This window comes from Callospermophilus lateralis, chromosome 5, assembly GCF_048772815.1.
Source record: "Callospermophilus lateralis isolate mCalLat2 chromosome 5, mCalLat2.hap1, whole genome shotgun sequence".
NCBI lineage: Eukaryota > Metazoa > Chordata > Mammalia > Rodentia > Sciuridae > Callospermophilus > Callospermophilus lateralis.
The window spans coordinates 25,532,442-25,559,066 of record NC_135309.1 but is presented as its reverse complement, the minus strand read 5'-3'; the positions used below and the strand labels follow the sequence as shown (position 1 = coordinate 25,559,066).

General features: G+C 48.6%; 1 protein-coding gene across 1 annotated transcript; it reads left to right on the top strand.

Moving 5' to 3' along the window:
* Window positions 1-20,079: 20,079 nt before the first annotated feature.
* On the top strand, window positions 20,080-26,420 carry Fabp6 (fatty acid binding protein 6). The gene is made up of 4 exons (XM_076855713.1): window positions 20,080-20,146; window positions 22,160-22,335; window positions 24,434-24,523; window positions 26,367-26,420. Exons 1-4 carry the CDS (start codon window positions 20,080-20,082, stop codon window positions 26,418-26,420), a joined length of 387 nt encoding a protein of 128 aa, XP_076711828.1.
* Window positions 26,421-26,625: the final 205 nt, after the last annotated feature.

Genomic DNA, 26,625 nt, shown 5'->3' with positions numbered 1-26,625 from the left:
CCCAACACTGCTAGCTAGCAGGCTGTACTAAAACAGGAATACGGGCTCTGCAATGTGGACTTCAGGGCTGGTTTCTCTGGTTTTCTGGAGCTGTTTCCTTATCGGTAAGATACCCTGGGGATCAACTGAGACAACAGATCAAGCTAATCAAGCTTACTGCACAAGCATTGTTATTCTTGGTGTTGCTGATTTATGTCCCCAACAGAAGGGGACTTATGGGTTAGGAGGGTGTATTGGGCCCCCTCTTGCTTCATTTCCTTAGTGCTTATGATAAGACAGATACTGTGCTAGGTGCTCCATGCACTGGATTATTTAATGATCACAGTTGAAAGAGATAATGAAGGTCTGAAGACTGGGGATCAGAGCCAAGAATTGAGCTGAGTGTCTTGCCTCCATCATCTTCCCTCTTTTCCTCTCCTTGGTGCTGGGGATTGAACCCAGGGTCTTGTGCATGCGAGGCAAGCACTCTACCAACTGAGCTATATCCCCAGCCCCCCTCTTTTCCTCTGTTTGGACAGAGCTGGCATTGCTTAGTCTAGCATTGTCACTGTGTAAACAGAACAGTGTTTTCCTTCCTGGACGTCTGAAACCTTTTTGGTGAGCAGACATAACACCTTTAGGTGCAACTGCTATTTTGTCCTTTTTTTTTTTTTTTTAACAGATGAGAAAACCAAGGCCTGAAGAAATTAAGTAAAGAGTGAAAGTTTGGGCCTGACTGACCCTACAAACTGGGCTCTTTCTAGCTTGCACAGGTCCTCAGCCTGGAGCCTCTAGGACTCCTTGATTCCCTGAACCCATGTCCAATGACTGACACGTTGTTTGGATTCGCCCTTGAACGTGTATCTGGAACCTATTCATTATTGGGTGAGAAGGGAGCCATACCATTTGAAAAACCAGCCTCTACCTCAGAGCAAAGCCTGTCCAAGGAAGGGACACAGCCTGTGTCCTTGGAAAGACCCACAGAGCACTCCTAGGCACATTCCCACCCTGCTAAGTTGTTTATCTATGAATAACAGGAGAGATCTGCAGCGCCAGGTGTCCCTGACTCAGTCAGGCTAGGTGAGGATCCATAGCAACCCCCTAGCAGCCACCAATCAGCATGAGACAGGGAAATACCTGGGATGCCAGATGACCCTCCCAGTAGTTTATGGTGTTGGGAAACCATGTAGTTCAGCACGAACACCCCTCTTGGCTTAAACCAATCAGATCAAATGAATCCCCCTCTTGTAGTAACCAATTACCCCTCCCCAACTTGTACCCGCCAGTGAATGTGCTAATCATGATTTAGAGTTGTTATTTGATTTTCCCGCGGTGTGTGATGATTTGCTAAGAGATGCTATGATGTATGTGGGGGTCTCTGCCTTCTCCAAAGAATGTATAAAACTGCTGGAAACCCTGGGCTCGGGACCTCTCAGTGTCACCAGTTACTGTGTGTGCGCGCACGGAGGACCGAGCTAGCTCGCAATAAACACCTCTTTGCTGTTTACATCGATCTTGGTCTCTGGTGGTCTTTTGGGGGTCCCGAATTCGAGCATAACACATTCTCTTTGAGGAAGCTACCCTGGTCTTTTTAAAGTGTAAATTGGGGGTAGTGGTATAGCTCAATGGTGCATTGAAGTGCTTTACTACTGATCTACATCCCCATCCCTTTTTATTTTTTATTTTGAGGCAGGGACACGCTAAGTTGCCCAGGATGGCCTCAAATATGCAATCCTCCTGCCTCAGCCTCCTGAGTGTTTGGAATCACATGGGCGTGCTCCACCACACTGGCTTAGTTATTTTTTTTTTTACATGGGCTCAGGAATGGTACACGTTTCAGGAGGTACACAAGGGCCCTGGTGCATCTCCCTCCTCTGCTCTTCAGAGGCAGCTGCTGGGGCAGTCAGACCCTGGTACTGTCTGCCTCTGTGTGGGGTCACTCAAGGGAGGCCTATAGTTGCATCTCCAGGCTCTGGGCGGCCGCGGGGACCCCTCCCTGCTGGAAGGGAGTCCTCTATGAGAGGCATTGGAGAGGGTGAAGGCAGAGAGGACAGAGTCAGGCAGGGCTGACTCACTCTGGGCTGGAAGATCCCCAGCTCTGGGGCAGCTGCAGGACCCCATGGAGAGAATAGCCAGTCCCTGCTGTCCCCAGTCCAGGGTTTGTGCTGGTCCAGTTGGTCAAATTACCACAGATGCCAGGCAGCCTGACAAAGGGTGAGGAGCATCCTGGCCACTTGGGGAAAGGGTCTCACTCCATGGTGGGACCCGGAGAAAAAAATATCCCCAACTGGTCCCTCTGCAATTCCAGCCCAAAACTTCCCCAAGAGGACCAAAAATGAAAATGGGAAAAAAAAAAACACCTCAATTTAGGAGCCTCTCTTAGTCTAAACATGAATTCAAGTAAAATCAGGTTAAGATGAAGCAAAGGGGTACCCAAAAGGGACACGGATGGGCTCTCTAGGGTTCACAGTTTCATTCCCCTACTGGGGACTGAGCCCATCCCCGGTCCTTTTCATTTTTTATTTTAAGACAGGGTCTCAGCCACCAGGGTAGCTGGATTACAGGTGTGTGTCACTGTGCCCAGCCTGACAGCTTTATTTTTTGGGTCACCACTTAGTGACAAGGAATGGGGTGTGTGGGAGGGGGGGGCAAGGCATCTCCTCATCAAAATCCATTACCTAGCCATTTGTGGTGGTGCCTGTCTTAAATCCCCGCTACTGGAAAGGCTGAGGCAGGAGAATTGCAAGTTCAAGGCCAGACTCAGTAATATAGCTAGACCCTGTCTGGAAATACCAAATAAAAGGACGGGGGGGATGGAGCTCCATAGTAAAGCGCCCAAGGGGTTCAACTCCCAGAACCCACCCCCCAACACACACACACACACACACACACACACACACACACACACTTTTGGGGGAGGGGCTATGGATGGAGCTCAATGGTGCACTCAGCCACATGTTCCCCCAAAGGCAGTGTGCCTTACCTCCTCCAGCCCCACAAGGTGACCCATGGAGTGGCATCCCACATGGTGGCCCTGTTAGAATGGACAGATGGGTGTAGCGGATCTGCAGAGAGGGTGGGGAAGGTGGGGTGGGGATGGAGGTTGGCTACCTGCCCGCACAGCTTCAATGCAGGCAATTTTTCTTTATCTTTTACTCATTGGACTTCCCAGTAGGGCTTCACTTGAAACAATGTATCCCTTTGCAACCAAAATGACACCCGCTGTGAAAACCCTTTCACTGGAGAGAGGCGGCTGCCTGGCAGCTCTGGAGTGGGAAGCCTCTGGCTGCTGTGTGACCTCGGGTGGAATAATAGGACCACCTCACGAGGTGAGTTAAAAAGATAGTGCAGGGACAGCTTGGCCACCCAGCTCCTGCCTGATAAATGGCCGTGTGAAGATAATGGGAACTCAGGGAGGAGGACAGTCCCTTCCAGCTGTGACAGCAGAGCCTGGGTCAGGGTCTCTCAGCCTCGATCGGCGTTGCCGGCACTGGGGCGGATCATTCCTTGTCGTGGGTGCTGTCCTACGCGGCACAGGATGTCCAGCCGCACCCCTGGTTTCTGCCCACTGCATGCCAGTCCCACCCCCTCCCCCGGGTTATGACGAACAAAAATGTTTCCAGAAATCGTCCAATGTCCCAAGGAGACAAATGAACCTCCCGCTGAGAATTGAGGGTCCCGGGAGAGAAGCTTCTGGAAGCCTAGGGGGCGGGGGAGCAGCCCGTGGGGCGGGAGGAATGCGCAGCGCTGCAGAGCCGGCCCCTCCTCACAAACCCCACTGTCAGCTTCTCCTGCTCTGTCCCCAGAGGCCACTTGTTTCTGCTGGAGGCTTTCTTCTGATAAGGCTGCAGTAAACCCGCGAGTGTGTGTGTGTGTGTGTGTGTGTGTGTGTGTGTGTGTGCAGAGAAGGAGGTGGGGAAGGAGCTGGTGAGAAAAGGAAGAGGAGAGGAGAAGGAGGGGAGGGAGAGGGTGGGAAGAGGGGTGCAGATGTAGGAAGGGAGCAGAAGCTCCCGGGTCCCTGGTTTTGAACATACCCAAGATCTAGCCCTGAACGTTTGGGAGGCTCTGGCACAGAGTCTGGCCTCCCTCCCCCTCCTCTGAGTGCACTGAGGGAGATGACCCAGTGGTCCCCCTACCCAGGTTGGGAGGGTGGAAGTGGCAAGGGGCAGACGCCAGACAGCTCTGGGCTCCCCGCTCCCTACACAGACAGCTGCCAGCAGGTCCTGTCCTCCAGGACTCTAAAATCTATTGGAGCCTGACTCTTCATGCGCATCCCAGCTCAGCCACCATCTCCTCCACCCGTGATCTTCCCCAGCATTTATTCTCCACCAAGCAGATGGAATGACATATTAAAAATGCAAATCAGGTCATGCCATCCACACATTCAAAACTGTCCAATGGCTGCCTCAGTCCTTAGCATCAAACCAAAAGCCCTGGCCCCACAACAATTAAGTGGTATCCTGGCCCCTCTCTGACTCTAGCTCCTCTCTCTCTCTCTCTCTCTCTCTCTCTCACACACACACACACACACACACACAAACACACACACACACACAGTACTTGGATTGAACAGAAGAGGACTTTACCACTGAGCCACATCCCCAGCCCTTTTTATTTTGTTATGAGACAGTGTTTCACTAAGTTGCTTAGGGACTCACTAAATTGCTGAGGCTGACCTCAAAGTCAAGATCCTCCTGCCTCAGCCTCCCTGAGTTGCTGGAATTATAGGTATATGCCACTGCATTCGGCTCTTCTCACTCTTTCCTTCACCATCACGTTCCAACCACACTGCTCTTCCTTCTGTACCTTCCACATGCTAAGCTGACAAATCCCTCCCCCAGCTTTTGTACCAGTTGAAACTTTTTTTTTTTTTAATTTATCTTTTAGTTTTCAGCAGACACAACATCTTTGTTTGTATGTGGTGCTGAGGATGGAACCCAGGTCGCATGCATGCCAGGAGAGCGTACTACCGCTTGAGCCACATCCCCAGCCCGCAGTTGAAACTTTGTCTGAAGGCCTCTGCTCTTCCCAGTCCTGCATCCCTGGTTCCTGCATCCATGGTATTAGATGTCCACACAAATATTCCTTTGCCTGACCCGTGGCCTTCCTTGTTCACCCTATCTGAAATGACCTCTTCAAATACTTGTGCATCATTCTGCTGTATAATCTTTTTCTCTTTTGCCTTTTTTTTTTTTTTTAAGGTACTGGGGATGGAATTCAGGGACTTTCAGGTGCTGGACAAGTGCTCTACCACTGAGCCACATCCTCGGCCCACCCTGCTGTGTGGTCTTTGGAGAACTTCTGGGCATATGAGAATGATCTTTTTGTGTGTGTGCCTCTCCTTAACTGGAATCTAAATTCCTGGAGGTCAGGAACTTGCCTTCTTTTCTGTATCCCCAGGACCCATGGTTTAACACACAGGATTTATTGAATAGAGAAATGCCCCCGATGATTCTGCCGGCTGTGTATTCCATTACACACTGCAACTCCAGCTCCGTGGTGCCCATGGGCAGCGGCGGGCTCAGCTTAGAGGCGAAGGAGACAGTGATGAAGACGGTAGGGGAACATCAGGTGCTGACCTGATCAGCCCAAGATGCTGCTGCAAAGAGGTCGTGTGAAGCAAATGAGAGGCTGTTCCAGATCAACAAGAACCCTTGGGGACTTGTTAGCGACGGACTCCTCACGGTTTCTCTTTGTGACTCCCTTTGTGAGAGTCTCACTGTTACTTTTAGCAGGCTGGCTTCTCAGAGGAAGGACACTCCCTGGTTTAGTGGCTGGTGGGCGGCCGGGCAGCTCCTTGCCCCTGGGGACCAGCCTGCTGAGCTGACCACCAGAGGGCGCTCCAGGTCACAGCATCCCCGCTCCGCGGCAGCCTGAGACAGGCTGGGCGGAGCTTCGCTGTTTTCTACTAAGGCCTCTTTCTTCTTCTTACCTGTCTCTGTCTGTCTGTCTCTCTCTCTTCCTCAGTCTCCTTTTCCTATGTTAATCCCGGACCCTCTCCATCAACAAATCTGCCTTATCCTGTGTTCAGACCCAGTGTCAGGCAGGACAGGGACATAGACATTCCCTAGAGGAGTTTTTGCCCATCAGGGAGCTCATAGCCAGACAGGGAGAGATGAAACCCCGAGGGAGGGCTACCAAGGAGAGACAGGTCTTCCTGCAAGAAATGGCGCGAGGAAAAGCAACGTGGAGCAAGACTTTGTCTTCTCTATGCAGGGGCTCCACATCTCCCCTCTGCTCCTCCATCTCTAGCCACTGGGTAGTCACACAACTGATGACTTTCTGAGATGAAGAAAGTTTCAGCACAGTGACACTCCATGACCCCACTGAGGGATGAATTGAGGCTCCAGCTCAAAGCAGAATATAGTGTTAGCCTTGGCTTCGAATCCTGAATCTGCTGCTGGACACCCTTGGGCAGGTTTTCTAACCTCTCTAACCTCAGACTGCAGAAATACCCGCCTGGTAGGGTTATGAGATATCATGCCTATGAGTGTTTAGCGTTGTAGGTGGAGGTAGGCATTAGCTCAAGTTTACCTGCTGGACTGAGGAAGCAGAATAGGGCCCTGCATCCCCATCTTTGAACTCTCAGGACCCAACTCTTCTTGTTGTGGTGGACAGAGGCCTTAGAGAAGAGAGCAGCCACCTCTGATTGGATCCTTATTTGGGGGAGAGGTCTGTGTTACCAGCTCATGTCACAGTACTGTCCCAAGTTGCCTTCTCTGTTTCCTGGCCATGGTTTCTCTTGGGGTGGCTCCCCCCTTCCTCCTGGCCAGGACATACCTGATTTCCCTTCAGGCTCAGTCTTGGGGTGGAGAAAGTGGGGAGGCAGTTCTAAACGGTGCTTGCGGGTGATGGGATGAACTGGCACCACCCTCATGGAGGACTCTGCCAGTACCTAGCGATATTCTGACTCAGCTGCTCAGGAACCCTCTGCCCATTCATATGCAGTCATGTGTGGGTCAGGCTGAAAGTCAGAGTCTTCCTACAGACCAGAAGATGGAAGAAGTTAGCAAGACAGAAACCTGGAAGAATCTGGCAAATTCTGATGACCTTGAACTCAGCTCCTCGGGGAGCTGGAATGCATGAGATAGAAGATTATGAGAAATAGATGAGAGGGTCATGGGCCTTGAAGGTCTGTGTGAAGGCTTTTCTCTGCATCTTGGTTTTGTCCCTGTATATGAGAGAACACTACTTAGAAAACATTTGTTGAATATCAGCTCTGAGTTCAATCCCTGGTACAAAAACAAACAAACAAACAAACAAACAAAAAACAGAAAAACAAATTTACTGTGGCCATGGAGTGAAAATCCCTCCAGAGGATGCATAGTGGCTGGCACATGTAAGTGCCATCCATGTTTTTTCCACTGCCATGGTGTGTGTGTGTGTGTGTGTGTGTGTGTGTGTGTGTGTGTGGGAGAGAGAGAGAGAGAGAGAGAGAGAGAGAGAGAGCGCGAGCGCCTGGGAACTGAACCAAGGCCCCCACCCTTGTATTTTGAGGCTGGGTATCACTAAATTGCTGAGTCTGGTCTTGAACTTGACACCCTCTTGCCTAAACCTTCTAAATCTCTGGGATTACAGGCAGGAGGGCCATGCTATCCAGATTTTTTTTTTTCCTTTTTTGGTACCAGGGTTGAACTCAGGGGCCCTTAACCACTGAGCCACATCCCCAGCTCTTTTTTGTATATTATTTAGAGACAGGGTCTCACTGAGTTACTTAGCATCTCGTTAAATTGCTGAGGCTGACTTTGAACTCGTGATCCTCCTGCCTCAGTCTCCTGAGCCGCTGGGATGACAGGCTTGTGCCACTGAGCCCAGCAGCATCCAGCTTCATTTTCTTCACTGTGAAACACTCTCTGGAAAATGAAAGCAAGCCAAGGCCCAAGGGCCTACCCAGGAGGGGGCCTCACCCTGCTAAGCAGCCTTGAGCTTTGGCTTCCTGGTGTCTGAGAAGTGTGATCCTGAGGTTTACAGCCCCAAGGGTGGGGGAGTGGTGGGGATCAGAGATAGGAGATAAAGCGGCTAAGCTTTCCTATTGGTTGTAGAAAACCCCAGGCCCAAAAGTTTCTTAGCTAATAATAATAATTTTTTTAAAAAAAGTGTCAGTCTCCTACCCCTCTGTTGGTATGGTGCTTTTTGGCAGTTACACTGAGTCTTTTGCAGGGGTTGGGATCCAAGGTCTCCTTGTCAAGGACAAGATTCAAGTAATGATTAATTGTTACCTCAGTTAGAACTTGCTGTCTCAGGGAACATCCCCAGGAAGGCCACAGGGAGCGGGAGGTAAGCCCCATCAAGTTACCTACCATGTACTGCAGCCCCGAGCCCAGGTGATCGGTTATACCTGTGCACATGTGGATGACTCCTTGTGTGTACAGATACACTCTGTCCCTCACATTCCCATAAACACACTGAATATTAAATGGACACACGCACACTTACATACATACTCTCAAACACACACACACACCTACATTTAATGCACACATGTGAAAATGTACACAGACAAACCTATACCCTCCCTTATTCCCACTGTGGTAGATAGTTTTCAAAGATGGCTGCCATTATGTCCTTCATTTTGTGTATGAATGCTGCCCCACTTATTAAAAAGTGTATTCTAAGCTGGGCGTGGTGGCACATACAGGAGGATCACAAGTAAGACCAGTCTGGACAACATAGAGAGACCCTTGTCTAAAATAAATAAACAAAACTAAAAAGGGTTGAAGGCATAGTTCAGTGGTAGTGTGCTTTACTAGTATGGGTGAGGCCCTGTGTTCAATCCTTAGTACTGCCAGAAAAAGAAAAAAAAAGTAAATTCTATTTCTCTCTTTTTGAGTTTTGGTGGCAGAAGCCATGTTCTGAGACCTAGACTTGAAGAAGGATGGAAGCTTTTGTTTCCTCTTTCTTGGAAGCCAGTCCAACCATCCTGAGACCACCATGTTGTGAGGAAGCCCAAGCTATTCACAGAGAGGAGCCTCATGGAGGAACGAGGACATGCCACACACATGAGTGGAGCTGCTTGGACCTTCCAGCTCACCCAGCTGATAGTTGAATATAGACCAGGGAGTGACCCACTTGACTATCCAGCCATACCCTACCCAAATTCCTGACCCACAGAATCATGGGATGATAAAACTTGTCGTTTTGAGCTATTGTGTTTGGAATGATTTGTTATACAACAATAGGTAATAGACATATCTACACATATCATACACCTACTTATGTTCATATATATACAAACTCACATATTCTTACAAAAAGACATGCTGCACACACGTGCACATTCACTTATAGTAGGCACTATCCAACATCTGCTCCCACCATCTTTCTTCCCGGCAGATGCCCACCATTGGCCAATGGCAGGCAAGCACTCTACTGCTGAGCTGGATCTTAACTAATTTTTTTTTTCATTTTTATTGTTGGTTGTTCAAAACATTATATAGTTCTTGATATATCATATTTCACACTTTGATTCAAGTGGGATATGAACTCCCATTTTTACCCCGTATACAGATTGCAGAATCACATCAGTTACACATCCATTGATTTACATATTGCCATACTAGTGTCTGTTGTATTCTGCTGCCGATCTTAACTAATTGAAAGGCTCATTCCATCTCCAACTTCAGAGATGGGATCCTGGTTAGTCTAAGCCAACGTTGGTGATCTCAGTTCCATTGACAGAAATTGGTTTAGCTTTGGTTATACGTCCAAGTTCTAGACAAGAAGACACGGGGGATTTGGCTCAGAGCTTCCTAGTTCTTAAGAAAGTCGCCCAAGAATCAAAGACTCTGTCACTGGATTCTGTAGTGTGTGAATGAGGGAGGAGTATGGAATTGCTGCAGTCGTTTTGTGACCATCAGAGAGGAATGGTGTAATGGTCACTCAGAGTCCAGTGACGCTATTGAGCCATACTTTAACCACCTCCAGAGTTCCCCCCACTCATCTCTGGAATTCCAATCATGTGAGATAATAATTTTATTTATTTTTTGAAAGATTTCTTTCTTTTCTTTCTCTTATTTGTAGGCCAATATGTCCAACTGATACCTCCTTTCCATAAACAAAGTTTCCCACCTATATACGCCCACTAATCTGTCCACAAGCAGACCCAGAGCCAACCATAGACAGTCATAGCTGAGAGCCAGAGGTGGAGGTATTTGCCTATAATCCCAGCTACTGGAAAGGTTGAGGCAGGAGGATGGCAAGTCTGAGTCCAGCCTGGGCCACTTAATGAGATTGTAACTCAAAATAAAATAAAGATTTTGAGAAAGGGTCTCACTGAGTTACTGAAGGTCTCACTATTGCTGAGGCTGACTTTGAACTGGTGATCTTCCTGCCTCAGCCTCCTAGGTTGCTGGGGTTATAGGTGTGCACCACTGTGCCTGGATTATAATTAGTTCTTATGAAAGTGGTTATTATGAGAGGGGGAGCCTTACCCCACAGCTCTCTGGATTCCTGCCTTGCCATGTGACCTCCCTTTTGCCACTGCTAGGGACCATTGCAAGAGCTGGTGTCATGTTGTTTGGACTTTTGGCTTCCAAAACTGTGAGCTAATGAAACTTCTTTTCTTTTCTTTCTCTCTTTCTTTCTTTTTTTTTTTTTTTTTTTGGTGGGGAGTGATAGAGGGCAGGGGTTGCTAGGTCAAGTACTCTACCCTGAGCTACATCCCCAGCTCAACTTATTTTCTTTTTAAGTCACCTCAGGCATTTTGTTAGAGCAATGGAAAATGGAATATACAAATCCACTCAATGCCTCACTCACCTCCATGCAAAGTGCTCCAATCTCAAGAAACATTTGATCTAAGTGAAAGTGTGAGTCACACATTCATGAGAAGCCTAGCAGGCAATTAAGGAGGACTGAGCTGGAAATTCCCCTGGCTGCTTGGAGGTGTGGATTCTGTTCCTCGTTCTGGCAGTCAATGACCTTGGTAACTCAGGTGCTTCACCTCTCTGAACCTCCATCTCCTTATCTGTCAAAGGGATTTAATGACAATAATTGGGATGTTATAATGATCAGATGAGATAATCTCTCTGTGACTGCTTTGTGATCTGTGAGTTGAGCCATGGATCACCTTTCAATCTGGAACAGCATCTCAGGTGGGAAGGAATGGAAGGAATCCATCCCCTGGTAGAAATTTAGATCCAAGCAGCAGATCAGTGGGGTAGACCATCCACCTTTGGATGGCCCTAAAAAAATCCCAGCATGCAGGTGCAGCATGCACGGCTGTTACATTCCAGCATGTGCAGTCAGGGAGGGCGTCTGGCCTCAGCTCAAAGCCTATTCTCCTTTGTAGAACAGTGCACCCCCAGGAGAAAGAAATAGGGGCAGCTACTTCTTGGCCTTTTCCGAATGTCCAATCCTTTCCATAATTTATCTGCCTGCTCCACATAATTACTTTTCTCCTGGCTTAGGAGCTTAGAGCAATAGTAGTTCCCAATAACTAGAGGCTTAATAAGGCTAAATTATAATGAGTGTCCTGCAGAATTACACACCGCATTAACACCAAATGAGTTCATTAGAAATTCATTAGGAATGATTCCCGTGGCTGCCACAGGAATTAATCACGGTTAGCCAGAGGCAGGAGAGGGGGCGATGAATCACTGCACAGAAGACCTTTTGGTATCTGATTTTGGCCCGAAGCAGTATTTTCCAAGGGCCAGGGGCTGTTTGGGATGTAAGTTTGGAGTCAAGGTGATTTAGATGTTATTGGTCCTGCCTCTCACCCTCTTCCTCCTCCTCCTTCCAGGCTCTGGCCCCAGTCGGGATTAGACCTATAGACTTGAGAGCAGGTCATCTTCTTTTTCAGTCCTGGGAAAGCTGAGAAATCATAGTGGGTACTTAGGTTCTTGCCTTCCGTGTTCATTTGGCTTTCTTCTGATGGAATACCTCTATGTCCCTTCAAGAGCTAGTCCTTGAACTCCCTGTTGCATGTGTATCTTAGGCCTGTTGATCAAGACCCTCCACCCACCTGGGCCACCTCACCCGCCTCCAGGAGCCGATACACGTTACTAAGCACAGTTGGGCTTTGTCTCCTGGTATTTTTTTAGTAGCTAGTATTTATTAAGTACAGAGAGACATACACAGGTCCGACTTATGCTTTTTGAACTTGACAATTGATCTTACAAAATGATAAACATTGAGTGGAAACCATGCTTTGAATTTTGATTTTCTATTTGGTCAGTGATATGCAGTACAAAGACTCTTTTGTGATGCAGCTTCCGGTCAGCTATGTGATTGTGAGGGGAGACAGTGGTGCTCTCTGGTGTGCTGTGTGACTAAGCTAGGATGTTCATTCAGCAGCTTGGATGTATTAAATGCTTCAATTCATGATGGCTGTATTGGGATGTCACTCCAATGCAAGTTGGGGAGCCTCTGTGTTTGCTAGGTGCCAGCCTTTTGCTAAGTGCCTTCATGTATTGCGTTATCTAGTCGTTAAGGTGGGTTTAATTATGAGCTTCAATGTGCTAGGCACAGAGGTTAATTGTTTTGCACAAGTGATGCAGGCAGCAGGTAGCCAAGCTGGGGCTTTGAATCTTGAGTGCAGCTTGTTAGGAGGGAGGACTGTGGAAAGTGGTTGACCAGATGGCTGTGCTCCAGGGAGTTGGTCTCTTCTTGCTGTCTGCTTGCTGTGTGCTATTTTTGTTGTTGTTTGTTTGTTTGCTGCCCTGGAGATGGAACCCAGGGTCTCACACATGCTGGGGAAGTGTTCTAGCACCGAGCTACCTCCCCAGCCCTTTTTATTTTCTTTTGAGACAGGGTCCCACCAAGTTGCTGAGGCTGATCTCAAACTTGAAATCCTTCCTCCTCCGTCTCCTTTGTCACTGAGATTACAGACACTCTCTGATATTTAAAGAACTTCCCACTACATGGACACTGATGGAAGGCAGGGTCCGCTTCCCAAGCTGAAAAGGCAGATTCTCATGTGCCATCACCCCTGGCATTGAGGGTGCCTGCTTTTCACTTGGGCTCAGTCTCTGTAGCTCATGATGTAAATAATCAGGGCCCAGAGAATCTTCTGGTGGCTGCGGTGGCCACCGCTGTGCCTGGGGAATGATGGCTGTACTGCCAGCTTATAGTGCTACTGTTAATAAGGTACAAACTGTCCAGTCCAGGTTTTGTTAGTACAGGCAGCTGGATCCCCACAAAACCTTTATGCCATGTGACTGTGGTTCTAGCTGTTTGTCCTCTCCTGTCCCTGCTTAGTTTTCAAGCCTGAAAATTCTGTGATCTAACTGATCCCGATTCAATAAATTTCTTTTCGGCTCAAATCATTTCCCACTGTTTGCAATTAAGAGTCTGTAGCCAAGAGCTCAGCCTTCCTGCCCACAGCCCCTGGGAGCACAGAACACGTGACTCTGGATGGACCAATCGGAGGCTTTCCTTCCTGCAAGGAAGCCATGTTGCATGCAGCAGAGAAAGAAATAGAGAAGGAAGGAGAGAGAGAGAGAGAGAGAGAGAGAGAGAGAGAGAGAGAGAGAGAGAGAATATGACAGAGGTCCTGAGCTCTGACAGAGGTTCCCGGTTCTCGTTCCTCATGAACCCAGACTCTATTTTCTATACTTGGCTTTTCTTTAATTTTTTGACCCTGGGGATTGAATCCAGGGGTGATTTTGCCACTGAGCTATATTCTCAGCCCCTTTTATTTATTTATTTTTTTAAATTTTGAGACAGAGTCTTCCTAAGTTGCACAGGTCCTCACTAAGTTGCTGAAGTAAGCCTCCAACTTGGGAACCTCCCTCCTCCACTTCTACTCTGGGATTTTCTGAGATGTTCCTTTATCCTTAGCATATTAGGTTGAACCATATAAAATTGTTTTTATAAGTCAGAAAGGTCAATGATCAGCAATTACACGTGGTCCAACCTAATCCATCTCCCATTTTGGCCTAGGTGAGTTCAAGTGGGTTTCTGCTAACCCCAAGGGCTTTGTCTACAGCAGTCAAAAATTCCATTTGCTCAGAAGCAGGGAGTGGAACAGATAGAGACACAGATAAAGTACAAAACTAAGATTTTCCCTGTCTAGCAAAGACTTCCCAGTGAAATCCCAGTGGCTATAGGACTTGCCCACTGGGGTCATCACTCAGAGGTCACGATCCTCCACTAGTTTATGACCCTGCCCTACTTGCCTCAAATAATACTATTGCCGTGAATACATGTTCCTGAATAATATTTTTCCCATGTGGTGGTGTTTCCTTTTTATGTGATATATCCCTCCAGTGGATTATGATGAAGCTATTGGAAGCAACAGCCAGTCCCTAGCACTGAAAGAAAAATCATGTCTGGGGATGGGTGGGCCCTGGGGTGGTGAGGGGGATACAGGAGCTTGGTAAGAAGCTAAGGTTTATTTCAAACCAGTTGATAGGCTTGGGGGGTTGGACTCACCCAGTGAGGGAAGACCACTGAGCTATTCCAAAGCCCTGCACGGGAGGAAACAGGACCTGTGGGGCCATCTCTTCTGGCTACCGTTAGCTGCCCTGGAGATGGGAGGTAGGTGGATAAATGCTTTTTTGTCTAAGGATGGGGGTGGGAAGCCGGCATGGCCCAAGGATACTGATGGTCCTTGGAGAGGAAGCGTTGCACCCCGTTGGCAGGAGAGGAAAGGAATTGAAGGTAAGAGCAGGGATGAGCTGGGGAAGGGGAGGCTGGGCACTGCCTTCAGTGGGGGCATGGATGGCTTTCTCCTCTGCGTCTCTACTCCTGACACTCAGCCTGGTGCTCGGTGAATGTATATTGAATGAATTACTTGATGAATATACCACTTACAGATCTCCTTGTACATTGAAGACCGGCATTCTGATTTTTATCAGAAAACCAGCAGGCTTCCAAGTGGCAGCAAGTACCACTTCAGATCAGAAAGAGTGGAATCCCCTCCCAGCTTCATCAAGGACTAGTTGTGTGACCTTGGGTCAGTCAAGTAACTTTTCTGAGTCCAGACTTTTTTTTTTTTTTTTTTTTTAAGTTGGAATTATTATCACTCCCTCAGAAGTTTTTATTTTCTTTGTTTAGTATGGGGGATTGAACCCAGGGGCATTTAACCACTAAGTCACATCCCCAGCCCTTTTTATTTTATTTTACTTTATTTATTTATTTTGGGTAACAGGGGTTGAACTCAGGGGCACTCAACTCTGAGCCACATAACCCAGCCCTATTTTGTATTTTATTTAGAGACAGGGTCTCATGAGCTGCTGAGGCTGGCTTTGAACTTGTGATCTTCCTGCCTCAGCCTCCCAAGCTGCTGGGATTCCAGGTGTGCACCATCCCGACTTTTATTTTTTATTTTGAGACAGAATCTCCCTAGGTTGCTCAGATCCTAAGTTGCTGAGGCTGGCTTTGAACTCGTGATCTTCCTGCCTCAGGCTCCCGAGCTGCTGGGACTACAAGCATGTGCCACCACGCCTGGCTGCCTTCAGAAGCTTTTGTGTGGACTAAATGAGATGCCAAACGAATGCTTACTACAGTGCCCAGCAGTATGGGCTCCTTTGGTAAGTACGAAAGGAGCAAACAGTCTCCAGAGGCCTCATCAACCTAGAGGCCACATATTAATGAAATTGTTGCATTTAGTTACAGACATGAGTATAAACATGGAGCCAGACTCTCTCCTTCATGTTCCAACTAGACATTTTTTTTTTTTTTTTCTGATACAAGGGATTGAACCCAGGGGTAATTAACCACTAAGCCACATCCCTAGCCCTTTTTGTTTTATTTTGATACAGGGTTTTGCTAAGTCCTTTGGGCCTCGCCAGGTTGTAGAGGCTTATATGGAACTTACCATCCTCATGCCTCAGCCTCCAGAGTTTCTGGAATCACAGGCATGCACTCCTGTGCCTGCTGGGTGTGGTATTCCTAAGACCGTTTCTTCATCTGCATAGTGTGATGATGCAGGTAAAGCACTTAGAACAGGATTCCACTTAGAGCTAATGCATGTTAGATGTCGGTTCCTATTATTTCCCCCATCAACTGGGAGGGAGAAGCCCACAGGAGGGGCAGCCTGTGCCAGGCCAGCAGGACAGGGGCGTGGATGTGAATGAAGTTTGAGGTGATATGAGATAGGGATGGAGCTGTGACGTAGGCAGTTGGATATCCCAAGTCTAGAGGAGGGGTCTAAGATGAAGTAAAAAAAAAAAAAGATTGGGAGTCACCGACATTAGATGATATTTCAAGCTCTGGGCCGGATGGGATCCAGGAATGAGCACTCAGAGCAAAGTCAAGGAGGAGGACTGAGCCCAGAGGCACCTGACACTTGGAGATGAGGGAGATGTAGACCCCTGTGAAGCTGGCCCATCCAACATAGCCCTGTCTGGGCTGCACAGCCACCCTGCCTCCTTGTTGATCTAACACTGTTAGGCCCCGTGCTGGGCTCTGTAAAAAGTGCTTTACAAGAAAGAACTCATTTAAGCCTTCTGCGGTGGCACATGCCTGTAATCCCAGTGACTCAGGCTGGGGATGTAGCTCAGTGGTACAGCACTCCTGGGCTGAATCCCCAGTTCGAAACAAACAAAACCCCACAGAAACAAAACAAAAGTGAACTTATTTATTACTGATAACATCCCTTTCAGGTGGACAGTATTATTATCTCCATTATGCAGATGAGAAAACTGAGATAAAGGAAGACAAATCACTTGCCCAAGGCTGTGCCACCAGTGAGTGGCAGGAAGAGCTAGGATAGGCCCCAGGGTCTCTATGCAGTTATTGTGAGTAAAAATAGAGCCAGGTTTACTTTATTAGGGACCTCTGCATTTCTTAGCTTTTAATATATATATTTTTTTCTTTTTCTTTTTGGTACCAGGGGTACTTAATCTCTAAGCCACATCCCCAGCCCTTTTTAAAAATTATTTTATTTATGATCTCAGAAATAACTGTCTCCCAAATTAACAAGTGAATTACTCCTCCAACAGAGAATATGTGGAATATAGCCTTTGAATCACCTCTTTAAAAGCCCCCTGTTCCTGATGATGGGCAGAATCACAGCCTTTGAACACAAGTCCCCTGTGTTTCTCTCTCACTAGCAAAGCAATAAACCTTTTTTTTTTCCCTCAAAATAATTTTATTTAGAGACAGGGTCTCACTGAGTTACTTAGGCCTTGATAAGTTGCTGAGGCTGGCTTTGAACTTGCAATCCTTCTGCCTCAGCCTCCTAAGCCTCTGAGATTACAACCATGCATCACTGTGTCCCACCTGATGTTTTAAAAAAAATTTTTTATTTTTCTAATTTTGGGTACTGGGGACTGAGCCCAGGATCTTTCAGATGCTAAGCATATGTTCACTGAGCTCCTTGGCCCAGACATTCATTAAAAAAAAAATTATTAGTGCATTATAATTATACAAAATAGTGGAATTTGTAGTTATATATTTTTTAATATTTATTTTTTAGTTTTAGGTGGACACAATGTCTTTCTTTTTTATATTTATGAGGTGCTAAGGATCAAACCCAGTGCCTCATGCATGCTAGGTTAGCGCTCTACTACTGAGCCATAACCCCAGCCCCTGTAGTTACATATTAATACATGAATATAACACAATTTGATCTATTTCCTTCCCCATCAGCGCTCGCGCTCGCGCTCTCTCTCTCTCTCTCTCTCTCTCTCTCTCTCTCTCTCTCTCTCTCTCTTCTACTGGGAATTGAAACCAGAGCCCCATGTGTGCTAGGCAAGCATTCTACCACTGAGCTGTGTCCCCTAGCCCTCACCTTGGACTCACCTTGGAGAGTGGCACTAGGAGAATCATGATGGAATCAATTGCCCTCCAAGTTCCCTAAGCCCTGACTTTCAAGGATCAACTCCAATGAGCATTTCAGATTCCTGGTTAAGGAAAGAGAAACAGGGAATTGATGAAGGAGTTGACAACTCTGACCATTCACTTAGCCCACATAAAACCTATAAGGTCCTGGGGTGGGAGAGGAGGAAGGTGCCCAAAGGTCCTTTTCTGACCAAGGACCCAAGCACTTGTGTCCCACCCCCTACTCTAGTTATTACTCACAGGATAATGTTGATTGTTTGAGGTCAGAGCCAGAGTCCAGGGTGGGAGTTGTGGCACCCAGAGGGATCAACCTTGGGGCCCTTCTTATCTCCATTGGGGAACAGTTGCTCTCTTGGTTCAATTGCCCCATAAAACCTCACTGCAATACGGATGCAGCTAGAGTTCATTTACCCCTCCTGGGAGGTTCTGATTGAACCTCACAGCCATCACCTGTACCCCAGGAAGAGAGTGAAGGAAGGAGGTGTGGGTGGATGGAGGATGGCGGTCAGATGCACATGGCGTCTCCTGAGGCTGGGAGGGGTGTGGTTAAGCCAGGCGTCCCACTGCCAATCCAATACCCCCTGCCCCACTCCATCCTGTTCTTGATGATGACCTTAGATATGTGGCCCTTGAGGAGGGGACAGCTGTGCCCGTGCAGGAGGTCTATGGAAAAGGGAGTGAAGTGGCGGCTAGAGAGGCCAGCAGGAGCATCCTGCGACTCCTTGCCCACGACCCCAGCTACTCTGAATTTCTGTCTGCTTCTTGCAAAATGGAACAATAAGAGTCCCTACATCACAGAGCCATCTTGAGGATTAAATCACATAAACCATTAAACACTCAACAGTGTGCCCAATGCGTAATAAACAAGCTGCATAGATTATGATTTTATCCTGCAGTACTCCCTTTTAGAACTGGGGTCTCATGTGTGCCCCACCACAGAGCTACATCCCCAGCCCTTTTATTTATTTATTTATTTACTTATTTGTCTATTTATTTATTTATTTTTAAGGCACGGTCACCACCATGTGTGGCAAAATCCTTTCTTTTTCCCCAAATAAATTCAGAAACTACTTAGCCCCAAGTCTGGTAGAACCCCCAAGTCTGGTAGAACCCCCAAGTCTGATAGAACGTACTTTGGGTGACATTTTTGTTGTGTGTGGTACTGGGGATTGAATCCAGGGCCTTGTGTATGCAAGGCAAGCACTCTACCAACTGAGCTATATCCCCAGGGAGCTTACTTTGGATAGAAATGAAGGGGTTCATGGAGAGAAGATCCAGGAAAAGGAGAGAGACTTGCCGAGGTTTCCTTAATTGATGGTAAGGAGGAAGGTGACGAATCTTCTCGGAGTGCCCTGTACTTCGCCTGTCTGTTGTGTTTGATCCAGGGAACATGCCACAGCCAGGCAGGGCACAGTTACCACTGAGGATCTGGAGGCTCCACCTGGAAGACGGGACAGGGACTGGAAGTCAAGGGTCTGAGTCCGGAGCGCCTTCCCCGGGTGAAGCTTGAACACAGTGAAATTCGTGGAACTCGTGGTCCAGCGCCTGGCACCCAGAGGTCCTCAGGGCACCCTGGCACTCCCCCTCCCTCTCTGCCCCAGTCCCTGGCTGCTGCTCTCCTCTGGCTGCATCATCTGCATCCTTATTATCTGTTCCCCTCCAGAGCTCTTTGCTGCAGAGTTCTTGTTTCCTTTCTTTGTGGCCCTTCCCACCTTTGTCACACTGTCCCCTCATTCTAGAATATCACCTCCCCTTGTTCAGCCTCCTCTAACCTTCCAGCAGCTTCTCTCTGCATCCAAATCCCATTCGCCTGTCAAGCCCTGAATCAAGTGCCACCTCCTCCCCAAAGATGGACACTGGGACTCCTTCCCCGCGCCCCAGGCCAGGATACCTTACATCCTGCTCTGCAGGCCTGTGCCTTGTCCCTGGGCTAGACTAGAGAAGTGTGTGTCTCAGTCATCTGTGCCTGCTCAGGGCTGGCCCCCCACACAGTAGTTGCTCAGTGAACCGCATTCGATGAGGAGGGAGTGAATGAGAAGGGCAGGACACGGGTGAATGGAGAGAGAGACGGGCAGAGAGGGGGCAGGCTCCTCAGACCCTCCAGCAGTCCTGACCCTGGCCTTGCAGGGAAGGGCAATGTCTGACGCCTGGCATTTCCCCAAGGTGAATAACCGCAGGGCCCTGTCCCTCGGGGCCCTGCCCACATCATAAAGCAGCAAGTGCTTCCTCTTCAGGGTCAGGAGGGAGATATGGGGTGATTTGGGGGCTGAGCCCCAGCAGCTGGGAGCGTTTATAAGCTGAGACTCCGAGTGGCCCAGCATCGACTCTTCTTCTGCTTGCTCCTCCTGTCTGGCCTCCAGCCTTTCCAGCAGCATGGCCTTCAGCGGCAAGTTCGAGTTGGAGAGTGAGAAGAATTATGACGAGTTCATGAAGCGCCTGGGTGAGTGGCCTCCAGAGTACGCCTTCCCCGGGGCTGGCCCCAGGCGGCCAGCTTGGGCCCAGAACCAGAATCCTGGGTAGAGCGGGACAGGACTTCATCCATTCACTTACTCATTCACTCACACATTTGTAGAACTACTCTGTGCTGTCTCTGAGGATAATAGAAACCATAAGACAACCTTTAACTTTAAAATACTATAGAATATTAGTATTTCTACGGATGGAAAACTCGAGACAGAGAAGTTGAGTAAATAATCCAAGGTCACACAGTTAGTAATTTTTTGGAGGCTTTGTTGGTGAATGAGAAACTTGGTGTTTATTCATTTAAACATTGTTGGACACCTGCTGTGTGCAAGAGCTATCCCAATGTCAATGTCACCTATAGGGACACTCAGCATGACTTGCCCAAGTCAGTGGAAGAGGTCTTTAGCCTCCAGGACCCTGTCATGTCCTGCCTGGGGAGAGATGACAAAGGGAGATTAGTGTAGAATACCAGGTTGGATAAGTCACTCCTTCACTCAGTCATTCAACAAACACAGGCCTCTACCTGTGCTGCGGTGGGCAGAGAGATTCAAGGGTTTCATACTTTCTGGCTTGACTTACGATCTGATGTGAGGAACCAGGGACAATCCCTTGGAAGTTTCGGGGCACCATCTAAGTCTGAGGCAGTGTACCAGCCCAGACTTGGTGAACAGCTTGGGGGACCTGTCACTACCTCTTGGTGGTCACCTCTTGCCTGCAGGGCCCTTGTTCCCTGAGGCCTGTGGAGGCAGAACCCTCTGGAGAGTCCTGGCAAGTTCGAGAGACCAGTGACTCAGTTTAGACTACCACAGGCTGCTGCAGGGGGTAGAGCTGCAAGTGAGCCCACTCAGGCCTAGACCCTGTTCTGCCACCTGGAAAGCCCCTTCCTCCCCACCCCCTCCCCACCCCCAGCACCAGGCATTGAACCCAGGGGTGCTCTACCACCGAGTCACATCACCAGTCCTTTTTATTTATATTTTGAGACAGGGTCTTGCTAAGTTACCCAGGCTGGCCTCAAACTTGCAATCCTCCTGCCCCAGCTTCTCGAGTTGCTGGGATGATGGGTGTGCGCCACCATACCTGACTAAGTCTCCATTTTTTTTTCCTTTGGTACTAGGGATTGAACCCAGCAGGTGCTTACCCTCTGAGCCACATCCCCAGCCCTTTTTTTGTATTTTGTTTAGAGACAGGGTCTCACTGAGTTGCCTAGGACCTTGCTAAGTTGCTGAGACTAGCTTTGAACTTGCAATCCTCCTGCATCAGCCTCCCAAGCTGCTGGGGTTACAGACAGGAGCCACGGCACCTGGCTAAGTCTCCATTTTCTTAACTGTAAACTAGAAGGACAAGCCAGGTTCCGTGGCTCGCACCTGTCATTCCAGTGACACTCAACAACTTAGTGAGACCCTGTCTCAAAATACAAAATGAAAAGCGCTGGGGATGTTGCTCAGTGGTAAAAGTGCCCCTGGGTTCAATTCCCAGTAAAAACAAAACAACAGAAAAAAGAGAATTAGAAGACAATCTTGAAGGTCCCGTTCATTCTAGAACTTTGTGAACTTGGCAATTTTCTGTTATGTTTATAATTACTGTTAGAAGACCAGCTATTTTTGATGAAGAACAGATAGGTGTCAGGAGCTTTAAAAGACACAATGACATTGAATGCTTGCCACAGCCCTGTGAGATAGGCCCTATTTTTAATTTTTAAGGATTTTTTTAGGGATCACACACTAAGCAAGCCCGGTACCACTGAGCGACATCCCCAGCCTGAAGTCAGTCTGATGATCCTCATTGCCTGGATAAAAGCATGTAGGTTCAGAGAGGTGGCCACATGTCTCAGCCACATGGCTCATGGCACAGTAGGGCTTTGAAGGCATGTTCTGTCACTGTGCTCTTCACCTGCAGGCTGGCCTGCCACTGGGAGGAAAAGCTCTAGCCCCAAACCACAGGGCTCCAAACAGCAGTTCTCAGGTGATCCCTCTCTTTGTCCCCGACCCAGGTCAATCCAGCGAGGTGATCGAGAAGGCTCGCAACTTCAAGACCATCACGGAGATACAGCAGAACGGGCAGGACTTCACCTGGGCTCAGTCCTACTCTGGGGGCCACATCATGACCAACAAATTCACCATCGGCAAGGAAAGTGAGATACAGACCATGGGCGGCAAGAAGTTCAAGGTGAGAGGCCCCTGGCCACCCTTTCCGCTTCCCCACTCTCTGGCTTTCTCCATCTCAGATGGGGCCTCCATATTCCTCGGACTGAGACGTCTCTCTACAGTATGGACACCAGCATCAAGAGCTCCAATTACCTGAGAATTTAACACTCCTGGTGTGTAATGTCCATTGTCAATAATGGACACTATAGTGACCATAAAATTAGCTAACATTTCCTGAGCACTTAATATAACATAACCTAGAAGCTGGTTGAATGGTTTATACCTCTTAGCTTTGTTAATCCTATGAAGTTGCTACAGTGGCTCTCCCCAGGAGCTGAGTCCTGGGATTAAATAGCTTGTCCCTGGTCACACAGCAAGGGTAGGCCTCGACACCTAGGTGGTCTGGCTCCAGAGGGCATGGGGGCTTTGTGTAGCAGAGAGATGGAGCCCAGGTCCTGTTGTCCACATCAGCAAGATTGGAAGCTGCATGTCTCATGGGCGACCGTGGGGTGGGGTCTTGGGCAACTCTTTTCACTTCCCTGAGCCTCAGATATCTAGGACATGGCACCAGGTGTGGTCCTTGACCCAAAGAGCCATGGAGAAGAGTCAGCTCCATGATGCACAGAAGCATCTGTGGGGTGCCTGACACACAGTGAAAGCTGGGCTGGGAGGTCAGTAATTTATTCTTGTTTTAGAGGCAAAGAAATGAGGCTCAGGGAAGCCACATGATGGACCTAAGACTCTGCATCCAGTAAGTGGCCACAGGACAGCGGCCTGAACCGTGCTGTGTGCCAATGGTTAAGCTATCTGCAGAGGGCACTGCTTCTGCAGGCACACACGAGTCCCCGGTGGGACACGGAACTGCCAGGTCACTAAAGCATTCAGCCAGGAGGTTCGTTCAGACAGAATTCTGGACATCTTGACAAATCCCTGCTGGACCCTCTGTGGTCCCTTATTATGCTGCCCCCTAGTCTAGAGCAGGGCTTCCCCAGAGTCCCACTCACCCAGGTTTGAAGCTGTAATCAATCATGGGTAGCAGAGAAGAGAAAGTGGCTGGCTGTCCCCTTCCTACCAGGGCTGGTCCCTTAGGCCTTCCACCCCTTCTGGCTCCTCTCATTAGACCTCTACATGAGCATGATAGTACCCTGCTCCTCAGGCTGCCAAGGTGGAGAGTAAGTCACCGTGATGTTCACGTACTGCCACTTCTATTTTTTATTTTTAATTTTTAAAAAGTGTTTATTTTTTAGTTGTAGTTGAACACAATATCTTTATTTAATTATTTATTTTTATGTGGAGCTGAGGATCGAACCCGGGCCTCGCACATGCTAGGCGAGTGCTCTACCGCTGAGCCACAACCTCAGCCCTATTTTTTTATTTTTTTGAACTTGCTGGGGGTTGAGCCCAGGGCCTTGTGCATGCTAAGCAAGGGGGCTCTATCACTGAGTTCTAGCCCCAGACCCATTTAGGTTTTTAAAAAAACTTAACCTCTCCTTGGAGAGAACCTCTGTGAGTCAGCATATTGATTATTTTTATTCTTTTTTATAGTAGCACATTATCCTAGAGTACAGAAAAGCTCTAATTTCTTTAACCACTCCTCCATTGATACGTATTTAGGTATTGACTGGTGGATAAAATAGGCTGGATATTTAGGTTGTTAATTACTACAATGCTGTAATCAAATTCCTTGGATAATATTGCTCCATGACTAACTCTGTACACTTAACTACACCATGCACCGGGCACTGTTCTAAGTATTTTGCATGGATTATTATTTAATAATATTTTTTGGTGCTAGGAACTGAACCTAGAGCCTTAAACAGGCTAAGTCAATGCTCTACCACTGAGCTCCCCCCACCTAGTCCCCTTTATCATTTATTCCTTCCAGCAACCCTATGAAGTAGGTAGCCACTTGCTCCATTTGAGTGATGGGTAAACTGAGGCTCAGAGAGGTTAAGGGACTTGCTCAAGGTCATCTCTGTCTTTGGAAGTCTGCGGCTGCCTGTGTCCAAGCAGACTCCTAGAGAGGATCGCTGGGCTGCTGGGGGCTCTTCCTCCCTGGAAGGGCTGGGCTGAGCTGCTTGGAGGGTTCTTGTGGCTCAAGTTCCGTGTTTCCCTTCCAGGCTACCGTGCAGATGGAGGGCAGTAAGCTGGTGGTGGACTTCCCCAACTATCACCACACCTCGGAGGTGGTGGGTGACAAGCTGGTGGAGGTGAGTATCAGACCCTTGGATTCGGGGACTGATTCATCAGACCCCCAGTCACCGCCCCCCTCAAGGTCAGCCTCTGGGCAGCTGGAACTTCCCTAGCGCAGGGTGCACATTTCTCCTTTGATCTGAACACACCCTCTGTCAGAGGGGGATTTTTATCACCATTTCACAGGGAAGCTAAGGGATCGGCAGGAAGGCATGTAGCTTTGATGAGAAAGCTGGGATTCCAGGGGAGCACAGCTGACTCCAGCGCCCCACTTGCGAGGGGCACACGTCTGCTGGCTCCCAGGACCCTTCCCAGAATGTAAATGAAGGAGGTGGTGCAGCTGCGATTTCACTCCCTTCCCACAGGGGTCTTCAGGCCCTTCCTGCCACACCTTCTGATTTTTCAAAAGAAGCTGGAAGTTTGCACTTGTCTCTCCACACTATTAAATGCTGGCAATTACTTAGAAAAAAAATTTTTTAATGCTGGCAGGTCTGACCCACCTATCTTTGTGGACTGGCCCCATCCCACACTCTCCAAGCCTAGTCCTGGCCAGAAGTGCTGCCTGGGGGGCCCTGGCTTCCCCTCTACCTCTTCTCCCTGGTCCCCTGAGTTTTCCCTAGGGGGAAGAAATGAGGTTAAAGGGAAGAGAAATTGTCCAGCGTAGGTCTAGGAAGAACTCTCCAGAAGGGCACTGATGAGGGAGGCAGGGCTGGACACCTACCCCTTTCTGATCTCTCTCTCTTTCCCTTGTTTTGCGACCACTCTCTTCTGGAGGCTGATGGGGAAGGAGGGAGTGAACTGCCTGTCCTAGCTTAGGTGGCTTAATTTCCCCATTTTGGAGGCTGGGGAGTCTAGGATCAAGGGGTGGCACCCTTAGGGGCTGGTGTGGGCACTCTTCCTGTTTTCCTCAAGTGCAGACAGAGAGGTTGTCTCTGGTCTCTTCTTAGAAAGCCAGTATTCCCATCAGGAGGCCCCACCCTTGTAACCCAGTTACCTCCTCAAGGTCCGGTCTTCAAATGTCCTCACACTGGGAACTGGGGTCTTAACTGTGAATTGGGATGGGGGCATTAATATAAAGACGAATGTGCCTAAGAGGCCCAGTGCCTTCCATTATTCCTGTTTTATAAAGAAGCTTTACCAGGCAGCCTCAGAGACAGCAGGTGACTTTCCCAAGGCCACACAGCTAATAGTGGCAGAGGCGAATCCCATCCCCCAGTGTCTAGACTAGGCTGGTTTCCAGGCCAATAGGTCTTCTCTCTCCCTTCATTTTTACTTTTTAAAAAATAACTGAATAGATGTATACTGTTACACAAGTATAAAAGGAAGTGAGTATCCCTCTTTTGTTGGGTGAAAATGGTCTCTTGGAGGATCTGGTGAATGCTCTGGTACATTTTTACATGAAATGTCAGCCAGGGGGTCCTGATTCCCAGAAGCAAAGCTCCTCAGCCTGAGGTGCTCAGGGAGAGCACAGGGCGTGAGAGCCAGAGGCAAGCTTGTGCCCAAGAACAGAAACCATCTCCCAAGCTCTCAGAGCCTGCAGTTTCCTCCCCTGGGCAACAGGGCGACCTCCCAGGCTGCTAGGAGGATCAATGGAATCCTGCAGGGGAATTGCCTGGGTCGGTGAGAGGAAGTGAACACAGGTGACAGATTAGCACCCAGTGCATCACCCCTTACACCTGTTCGCCACCTTGACCCTGCACAGTGATTCCTGCAACAGACTGGGCACCTAAGACGCAGCCAAGTGGTGCCTGCCCCATCTACTCAGGGTGGCGCTGGAGGCCGGTCTTCCTTCAGTTGTGCCCCATGGTGGACGGCCTCTGTCACTGCACTGACTACCTCTGTTCTGGCTGCTTCTTTCAGATCTCCACCGTCGGCGGTGTGACTTATGAGCGCGTGAGCAAGAGGGTGGCCTGAGCCGTTGTACGGGGCTCCGGGAGGATACAAACCCACCAATAAAACTGAATGAGAGCAGATACTGCTCACTGCAGAAACTCTTTGTTTCCTGGTGTCTTGGGACAGCCTCTGGCTGGATGGGGGTGGGAAAGCCCCCAAGGGCTTGAGACCCCAGTGGAATCCTCTTCATGCTGACAGAGGGGGCCATGAACAGGGACTGCAATGC